This window comes from Pyricularia grisea (genome assembly GCF_004355905.1).
Source record: "Pyricularia grisea strain NI907 chromosome V map unlocalized Pyricularia_grisea_NI907_Scaffold_10, whole genome shotgun sequence".
Taxonomy (NCBI): Eukaryota; Fungi; Ascomycota; class Sordariomycetes; order Magnaporthales; family Pyriculariaceae; genus Pyricularia; species Pyricularia grisea.
In genome coordinates, this window is record NW_022156722.1 from 1035475 (window position 1) to 1045201 (window position 9727).

Genomic DNA, 9727 nt, shown 5'->3' on the forward strand with positions numbered 1-9727 from the left:
CTAACGTCTTCTTCCAACGATCCAATTTCTGCGAACCAGTTTGCTGTTAGTGGGTGGTGCCTTGACTCCTGGTGCTGACTTGACCTTTGGTGCTTCTTTGGCTTTCGGCGCTTCCTTGACGGGGGCTGCTTTTACCGGCGTTGCAAGGTTTGGGTTAGCAGCAGGCAGTGAGTTAGCAACATGGCCAACCGGCTTCTTCTCAGCAGATACTGCCGGCGTAGCCGACAAACCTTTACTAGTGCCGCCAGCATTGTTCGAGATTTTTTGAACAGGAGGCACTACCTGAGCTTTGTTAGCGGGTGCAGTCGAGCTCTTGTCAGCGGGAATGGCCGCGGCTGGCTTGCTGTTAGTCTCTTGCGGCTGCACATCACAACCCGCCGACGTCTCGCCGTCGACACCCCTCTTTTGGAATTTTGAGTAGCAGTGCGGAGCGCTGTGTGACTGAGGACGGCCGTCGTACTCGGGGTCGTAGTCGTAAAACGTGCCTCTGCCCCTGTAGTCGCTGGTCAGCTGAACGGTGCCGCTGCCGCTCGGGACGCTGACGCTGTCGCTTCTCCCGAGCCGGCTGGAGGATCGCGCCGAGGGCTGCTCCCGGGTGCTGCGGCTCCTCCCGAGCTGGCTTGAGGAGCGAGCCGAAGAGGATTCTCGGATGCTGTCGCTTCTTCTAGATCGGCTCGAATCGCGCACATCGAACGGCTCCCGGGTGCTGCTGCTGCTTCGTCCGACTCGGCTCGACTCCCGGCGCGACGACGACGATGACGACGATGGCTGATTTTCAAAGAACCTTGCGCTGCTAACGGGCGGGCGGTCCCTACCTCTCCTGTCCCGCCTATCATCAGGAAGCGCATCGCGTAGGGAGTCCATGTCGTAGGCTTTGGTGGACGGGGGCCGCGTCACCGGGCCCCGCGGCTTTGTTTCGACGCTCTCGTCGTAGTCTTCCCTGGTCTTCGGACGGGGCGGGTGGCTGCTGCGTGCATAACGATCCGACGGCGCCCGGTTCTGCCACGTCTCGGGTCTCTCCGGGTCGAAGGTGTCTTTTATCGTCTTTGCTGGGAAGACATAGCCATGCGGGACGCCGGTGAGCGGCTGTCCGTCGGAGTCGAGAGCCTTCGTCCAGTAAGGATCCGGGTCGGTCCGGGCGCGGCCGCCCGTTTCGTAACGCTCCTGTCGAGCCGAGGGTGGGTTTTGCGTCTGGTCGGGATAGGCTATGGTGCCTCTTCTGTCTCTTGACCTTTCCGGTCTCGTCCTGGATGGCTCTTCGTGTGCGCGCCGTTGGTCACCAAGAGGGTGCCAGCCTCGACTCGTCTCCATTGCGAGGCCGGAATACAATCCTTTGTCCATTGCCGCTTTCGCACCTGATAACATCCCCCCCTCAGCTGCACAAGTAGAACTTTATGTTAGTATCTCGCATTTCACGACAACCAAGACTCTTTGCTGTTGCTATGCAAGACTTACTGCTATATACCTTTTCCCCTTTCTTCTGTTCAGCCAGCACGTACTTCTGGTCGGATTTTTTCCAGTTGTCATACCCGAGCCCCTTGGTGTCTCTTGGGTTGTCCTGCAAATACCTGGATTTGGAGTAGCCCCCGGACTCGTAGTAAGGCACAGCACGATATGTGGTCTCCTTACTTAATTTTGGGTCCTTGAACCCGGCCGGGACTTTCTCGTCTTTCACCTGGCTTAATCCCGTAATTGGGTGTGGTCCGAGATGTTGCAGCTGCCCATGTTTGCGTTCGGTGCGAACTTTATTTGCATTGCCGCCTCCTGGGTACACTTCGTCAACTTTGTTATACTCTCTTTGGTAGTCTTCGACATGTTCCATGTGATTGTGAAGTTTGTCATCTGAATAAACGCTGACCCAGACCGGCTTGCTGTTCGGAACTGGCCTCGAGTAGCCCCCCGATCTGCCTGGTAGTGGCTTGACGGTATTATCCCCGCCTGTGGCTTGTGCGAGGGCTACAAGTGAAAGCGCAAAGGCGATTTGGAGCCTCATGTTTCGGACTGCTTGCTGAAAGGGAGATAAATGTGGTCTAGATATTTGTCAAGATGCTTTTCTGTGCTGATTTGAATGGTGAGGATTGGGCTTTGAGATGATAATTCCAGTTTCATCTAACACAACCACATCGGCACACTACATCTTTTTATATATCGAGTGCTTCTTGAGATACAGAGAGGCTTAGGCTTTTCACCAGCCTAGCTTAGCTGCTAAGACTCCCAAGACGTACCCGGACAGTAATCAATTTTCTCCCTAGGCCTTCGAGCGTGGCCTGAGAGTAAGCCACAGAAAAGTCTCAACCCAGTCACTTTGCTCTGCATCTTGCCGTTTCTCCGCTATACCTTTAACGTGGCAGTGTTGATGACATTCAATCATGCCGATCGGGGCTAGATTTGCTCCAAGATGTGACCTCCAGTTGATGGGCAAGTAAGAGTTAACATTGCCTAGACGCTACGCCGCAGGTCGGTTTTTAGAACAAAAACCATTACTGTAAGTGGCTGAAGTCTCGAGATGTCTAAGCTTGACCCACGGGCCGACGCGAATAGTATTCAGGGGCTGTAGAGGTCGGTGCCAGGGTGCCAAGGAAGGCTGCTACGTACGTTCTGCAGGAAAACCAGGATATACTATGGTATCGGGCGAAAAGCTACCTCCCCTACCACCGTACTATTTTCGTGTATGCATGGGACTTTTACCAGCTTTACCGTTTGCGGGAGGAATCAAGTGTCTGAATTTATTTTTTCTCCAAAACTCCTACCCAAATCGGCAACGGCCCCAAGGCCCACGCCGTTGGACGACAAAGTGAGGTGAGGGATTTTTAGCCTTACCACCATAGTACGAGTCAGTCGTCATACAAGCATTTCGTGGGGTAAGGTATTTGGAAATGGTTTGGGAGAAAAAAAAATTAAATTTAGGTATTTGGTTCCTCCCACAGACAGTAAAGCTGCTAAAGTCCCATGCATACACGTACGGTGGCAGGGCCGGGACTTTTAGCCTTACCACCAAAGTACGATTCAGTCGTGGCATAAACATTTCATGGGGTGAGGCACTTGGGAATAAGGGCGAGTATGGTCAGTGTTTCTTACTTTTTCTTTTTTTCCTTTCCTTTCTGTTTCTCTTCTCCTCTTCTACTTGGTTGCTATACCATTCAAAGAGGCTTTTTACTCACAAAGACCCAGAATAAAATATGGGAATAAAAACCCCGAATACCTAAACTCTCCATCGTATTCAAACATACTTCACCACAACCTACCGATAATTGCACTATGTCATTTTCTTTTTTATTTTCTTGTTTCCAAGAAAGCCAAGGTGGCAAGGGTGGCTAAGCAGAAAGTTTCGCTTAATGTGATTAAGCCTCGGTAAAACGTGGCGTAACCTACCTACGCTAGGTCAGCCCTATACCCTCATTGGTTGCCCACCTGTGGGGCAATCTGACATGCATGAACATTCAACACAACCCCAGCAAACAAACGGGCTACTTCTCTGACCTCATGTGTGCTATCTTTCATTATTTTCGACCCTACCACACGCGATTTGACGACTGTCTCGACCGTCGTGCAGAATGTCAGCTCTCACTTCACTCGCCCCTGAGCTACTTCTCCAAATCTTTGCCGCCCTCGACCTGCGCGGCAGGATCCGTCTCAGCAGCACATGCAGTCGCCTCCGCAACTTTGGAGTGAACGAAGTCCGTGTTTTTGAGACCCTTTCCTTCGCATGGTCTAAGCAGCATGTTGCGGACTCGGCCCTGCTCGTGGCCCAAACGTACGGTGACATGGTTCGAACGTTGAGGGTCGTACACAGTGCTCCGCTGTGCTTCTATCCAGCCGAGGAAGATATGCACAAATGCCACTGCGACGAACCAGGGTCCGAACTACCCACACTGCCTCCCAGCTCAATAACGCTCCTCCATGGCAGGGGATCTGACGGTCCTCTACTGCCTTGTGTTGACAGTCTGGTCATTGAGTTTCCTGCTACTTATCCCGATGGGAAAGAACACCCTTACGGAGAGATCGACTACGAAGTGCTTGAGCTGTATTCCGATGATTGTTTCGACGATAGGCACCCGATAAAGTGTAACAACGCACATATCGACGCCATGTTGCAATATTTGGTAGATAGCAACTACATAAAGCTCCCTGTTATCAAATCACTACGAATCGTCAACCTGCCGCCGCACAGCTCTGTATTTTTCGACTCTACAAATTGGCGTCGTTTCCTGGGTGGCCTGAACCATCTGGACCTTTGCCTATACGGCTGGGGCGGCGATCACCTCACCAACATCAACAAGCAAGCGTGTTATCTCGATTTTGTGGATGGAATTGATAGAATGATCCTCAACCATTTAACTGGGCTCACCAAGCTGGGATTTCACGTCACCGACCATGCGCCGCTGGAAGAGCTGCCTTGGAAACCAACGGCCTTGCCACTCTTGAAGGAGTTGGAACTCACCAACGTCGACGTCAACGCCCACCTGCTTTCTTTCCTCAAATCATGGAGCAAAGTCGTAAACCGACCATTATCCCTGACCTTGACTAACGCAGCCGCGGATAGCCAGCTTGTGTGGGGCTATCCAGAATATCTGACGTGGGAAGCCTTTTTCGACTGTCTCATGGCAGATAATGTTGGTTTCTCCAAATTCGAGGTGACGATGAGGGAGGTGGATATGACGGATGCTAGTGCTGATTTCACAAACCGATTGGTTGCCAACCCGCACCTCTTGGTGTTTTCGTACGGCCAGCTCGACGACAAGTATCGAGACTGGATGGATTCCCCGGAGATGACGACGGAGCGGTTTCTTCTCGGGCGTGATCAGGCTTCTTATGAGAAATTCATGGCCAAGGTGGGAAACAAACAAACATAAAGGGGCTTTATGATTTGTCTTATTTGACGCCAATGCGATTAAGGGACAGACTATCCGGCACTCAACTTTTGCTATCTTTGCTGGCACTGTAAATATAGAATTTGGTTCATAAACCCAGCAATTTTATTAACTTGTTTTTCTTACTTTAGTAAAATCCGGATTGAATACACCAAAGACTTTTTCTTCCTTTTGTTTTCAATCCCATTCAAAGGTATCAAATTGCATAGCTCATGCTCCAGTCACAGTGATCCCTTGCCCTATCTTACTCAACAGTCGTGATGGTCGAGATTGAGACAAAGGAGCTCGACGTGGCCGTCGAGGCCGTCGGGCCCATCGTTATGGTGACTGCATCGGTATCTACGTAACTGTATCCGACGCTATGCGTGTTCCAGTCCGTAGTGCATTGCACGAGACTGGGGTCGTAAGGTGTCATGACCAATTGGCAAAAGGCGTTGTCGGCTTCACTGGTGAGGTCGGGACCCAATATGATGAGGAAAAACATGGAGCATGCGGACCAAGAGTCGCACTGGGATTTGCAAGTGGCGACAGCGTCGGGATAGTTGCCATTGTAGCCTACAAACGTGGTTGCGTAGGCGAACAATTCGTCAGTCGCCCCGTATACGCAGGCCGAGGAGGAGCTCTGATAGACCTGGTTGTATTGCCTGACGGTGTCGACGATGACGGATGGGGTTGCTGAAGTCGTGGCCGTGGAACTGGCGGTGACGCTCTGCGAGGTGAAGGTTGCTGTCGAGGAGAAAGTAGTGCTGGCGGTTGTCTGAGCGTTTGATAAAGTAGAAGAGCCTGTGGATGTCAAGGTCGTACTGTCAAATTCTGTAGATACACTAACTGTTGGAAGATTCTGCGTGTTGGTTGAGGTGAGGGTTGCCGAGGAGCTAGACGTTGATACTGATGAGGTGCTTGATGAGGTGCTTGATGAGGTGCTTGATGAAGAACCTGACGAAGAGGTCAACGAAGAGCCCGGCGAAAGGCTGGAAGTTGACGTAGACGAAATAATCGCAGTAGTGGATGAAGTCAAAGAGGAGGTTGGTAAAGAGCTAGTGGTGCTGGCAGAGATTGTAGACGCGCTTGTAAACGTTGCTGTTAAAGAAGAGCTCGATAAGGTGCTTGAGGAAGAGCTGGACGAAAGGGTGGACCCTGACACAGACAGGGGGCTGGCAGTACTGGATAAAATCGAAGAGGAAGAAGTTGACGAAGAGCTAGTGGTGCTGCTAGCACTTGAAGATGAGCTTGATGACAAGCTCGACGAGGAGCTGGACGCTGAAGTAGACGAACGGCTCGCAGTAATGGAAGAAGTCGACGAGGAGCTAGCGGTGCCGCTAGTGGCAGCAGTCACTGATGTCGACAAGGTTGCCGAAGATGAGGTTGTCAACCTGGAGGTTGTCGAAGACGAGGTTGTCCGACTGCTTGTCGAAGTAGACGTAGTTGAAGACGACGTCGTACGGCTTGTGACCGAAGTGGAGCTAGTCGACGTGCCACGAGTAGTTGCCGACCTCGAGGTCGACGAACTCGAAACGGCATCACAAGCCCCAAAAAGGGTCTGGCAACCCGTGCCGCAGTAGTCTTTAGTGCTGCCACACCATCCATTGGCACTGCAGCAATTGCCGAACTGGGAGCCCTGGCAAGTGACACCGTTGCCGCAAGTGGCGTCCTGGCTAACCTTTAGCGCCTGAGAAGGGGCAGGGGCAGCGGTAGTAACAGAAGTAGTTGTGCAGGTGCCATAGCCAGATTGGCAGCCAGTTCCACAGTAAGAAGCAGACTATATCATTCCCAAGTAGGAAGTTAGCTATTTGGGGCTTTCCATAGATCATGTAGATTCAGACTTACGGCTCCGCAATAGTTATACTGAGAACAGCAGTTGCCCCATTGAGAGCCTTCGCATGTGAATCCAGATGTTTTCCCACAGCTTGCGTCCGGGGATATTGTCAAGAGGACAGGACTTGAGACTGGGCTGATAAGGGCAGCACCAAATATCGGACTGGCCAGAGTCAGAAAAAGACTCAAATCAACGGGTGTGCGGCGCATGGTGAAGACGAGGGGTAAAGTAGGCAGGCAGGCCTCGCTGGTGATTAATGAGCGTGGTCAAGAACAAAAAAACAACAGACTGGATTGTTGGAATTCTTCTAAAATCTTGGCATTCAAATATTCAGAATACATCCAGAGAATACTTCCTATTTATGTAAAAGTTAAAAAAGGGGGTCGAGATACTAGCTGAAATCCAATCGTCTCCAACAAGCTTCCAAATGCTGTCAAGCCATGATTATTGGCGAGCCATCTGATTTAGTGCCAAGCTTTTTAGAATCCGGACCGTTGGTAAAATTGGTGACATCGGGTAAGGAGCTTGAAAAATCAAGTACTAACTGAACACTAAAGGGATTACGTGTGCCCACTGACTGTAGCTGAGTTCAGCTGGCGCCACTACGGCTAAAGCTTTAAGCGCTATCTGTCACCCACGTTGCTCGGTACAGTTACAGATTAGAAAGGAGATTTTTATTTCCGGCTAGACCTGAGCAGGAGGTGATTCTGATGATGAACGACCCTGGCTAAAGGTCTGAAGAGAATCGAGCGGAACCCTCCCGGCCGGAAGCTGAATAGCTGAAGCCGCTCGGCGCTGACAGATGCCGGCTTCTCGGGCGGCACCCGCACCCGTGAAACGGCACTCGTGCCAATCGAAGGAACCCTAGGAAATACAGCGCGAGAAGTCAGGCCATTGGCTGTATATTCGAAATTCGACCCCTTTGATATTTTCTCGCCCGTCCGTGCACCCCTGAAAGCCGTGCGTTTGCCTAGGTGCTTAGCCTGCAGTAGGGCTGCGAGTAGCTTATATCCTAGATCATGGATCTGGCTGATAAGGAGGCCTTTGAATAGAATTTCATACAGGATATTAGCTTTAGGTCGGAAAAAATACTAAAGTACAAGCGTCTCACTTGCAATTGAGGTCGGGCTTGTCAGGGGCAACCAGGGTCCAGATGAAGATAGTACTCCCAGTCAGGTCGTCAAATGGCCACGCACTGCCACCGAAGTACTTCAGTAGGCGGTGGGCACCCTAGTTGTTTTTTAGTTGCCGATTGCCGTCCTTGTCGACTTTCGGCTTCATCCATGTGTCACTATCTCGTTATGGATTTAATCGTGACGAACAAGACTCCCGAAATCATTTGTGCTCATTGGAAGTGTTATTAACGACGAGATCCATAAGGAACTTGATCCCAACCTGGTGTAAACCCTGAATCGAATCGTCAACATCGTTCATTGAGCCGTATCTCTCGTAAATCGCTCTGTAGTTTGAGATGTCGTACCCCATGGGCCATGGCTACCTGCGGGCTCTTGTAGATTGGAAAAATCCAGACAATTTCAACATGCAACGCCTGGACATAGTCCCAGTTTCTCACTCACGCCCGGAATATTGCCAATACACCATCCCACTTGACTAAATTATAGGGTGCCCTGAGGATGAGAACAGACGCTGGCTCGTCCGAAATGGGGGTTTTGCGGATTTTTGCGGGGTCTCCACGGTTTCAAGTTCAGTCCAGAACTTGACTTTGACAACGATCAGAAAATAGAATGCAATTTTTGAATCTAATGCGACCGAATTCCCGGATTTAAAAAAGCAAAGCCAATATGAGACATGAGATATGAAGATCAAAGTCAACATCTCAGCATGCCTCATTCAATAGTATCCTTTCGATTTTCTTCCCCAATCGACTTTTGATCCAGTTGAGAACTTGTCCTTTCCCTCTTACAAAAAGTTCAAAAAAACAAAAACACTTGTCAACATGGGCGGCTTGACACCTGTTGTCGCGCTTAACGGCAATAAATCCTACAAAGCCAATTCCAACAACGTCAATCCCCGATGGACTCGTGACACAGCCTACCTCGCGTCACCCTCTGGTGGATCGGCTTGTTTGATCTGGTTGACTGCGAACAGCTGCTGCAGCATCTACCCATTTGGTTGGAGACTCTCCAAGTGCGTTTGTCGGGGTTTGGAATAGGTCGGAACGCTGGGCACTGCCCTACGGCCAGCCGCTTTGACTGGGGCCTCCAGCTTCGTCCTTGACCACAAAATCTCTGGTGATTGCTGCTACGAGGGTCGGCACTGCGAGGTGCCAGGTGAGGAAGTATATCGGTGCAGATTCAACTACTAACCGTGGTCTCCGCGCTGGACTTTCAGAACGACTCTGTGGCGCCCTTTTCTTTTGGCAAAATTGCTAGAAGAACGTTGAGTCCGACCTATTGCCGTTGTTGGAGCAGCCACACCACCGTGCGTCACCATCGGAAAAGCCCCGAGACGTTCAGAGGGGGTTTGCCAAGGACACGGAGAGATATGGCGGCAGCGCCGCTTGTGAAGATCTGCGAGCCCTGTCGTCCCCCGATGGTGACCGTTGACACACCTGGCGATTACGGTAAACGAAAGCTTCCGTTTATTATCGCCGTAGTTTTGATGGTTGAAATCCATATTAATGATTGTCGGGGCGGGTATGGCGTGGACACCGCCGCCATGCCAATGTGTGAAAAGCAGATGTTGCGAAAATACTGGGATTCACCACCTAGCGTATGGGTTTAAGCCAGAGGCATGCAAGGATTGGCTTTCTTGGGGGTCAAGTCAAGTCATCCGGCACTCACGATAACTTCTTTGGCACCCGACGTATACCTACCTAATTTCACCGTCGAAAATGTACATTTCGAAATTTAACCGCATCAAAATTCTACACTAATGTATCGGCCTTGGTGGGAAAACTGGGTGGGACTAAACAAAATTATTGCCGACTTACGATTAATGCGCGGAACGGACAATGCATGATGTATAAAGCACTACAATAATGCCGTCTGAAGTGCAGAATTTTTCCAGTTAAATCAAA

At 50.7% G+C, this 9727-nt stretch overlaps 4 protein-coding genes across 4 annotated transcripts; 2 read left to right on the plus strand and 2 right to left on the minus strand.

Annotated features, from left to right (window-relative positions):
- On the minus strand, window positions 1-1993 carry PgNI_11816 (uncharacterized protein; the record flags this gene model as incomplete). The annotated part of the gene is made up of 2 exons (XM_031131780.1): window positions 1-1376; window positions 1456-1993. 2 exons carry the CDS (start codon window positions 1991-1993, stop codon window positions 1-3), a joined length of 1914 nt encoding a protein of 637 aa, XP_030976537.1.
- A 1561-nt stretch (window positions 1994-3554) lies between these two features.
- PgNI_11817 (uncharacterized protein) lies at window positions 3555-4853 on the plus strand (the record flags this gene model as incomplete). Its single annotated transcript, XM_031131781.1, has 1 exon — window positions 3555-4853. The coding sequence occupies one exon, from the start codon at window positions 3555-3557 to the stop codon at window positions 4851-4853; it is 1299 nt and encodes a 432-aa protein (XP_030976523.1).
- A 677-nt stretch (window positions 4854-5530) lies between these two features.
- On the plus strand, window positions 5531-6433 carry PgNI_11818 (uncharacterized protein; the record flags this gene model as incomplete). Its single annotated transcript, XM_031131782.1, has 2 exons — window positions 5531-5626; window positions 5669-6433. 2 exons carry the CDS (start codon window positions 5531-5533, stop codon window positions 6431-6433), a joined length of 861 nt encoding a protein of 286 aa, XP_030976535.1.
- On the minus strand, window positions 5747-6896 carry PgNI_11819 (uncharacterized protein; the record flags this gene model as incomplete). Its single annotated transcript, XM_031131783.1, is given in 4 exon segments — window positions 5747-5908; window positions 5936-6008; window positions 6020-6630; window positions 6699-6896. The coding sequence occupies 4 exon segments, from the start codon at window positions 6894-6896 to the stop codon at window positions 5747-5749; spliced, it is 1044 nt and encodes a 347-aa protein (XP_030976536.1).
- Window positions 6897-9727: the final 2831 nt, after the last annotated feature.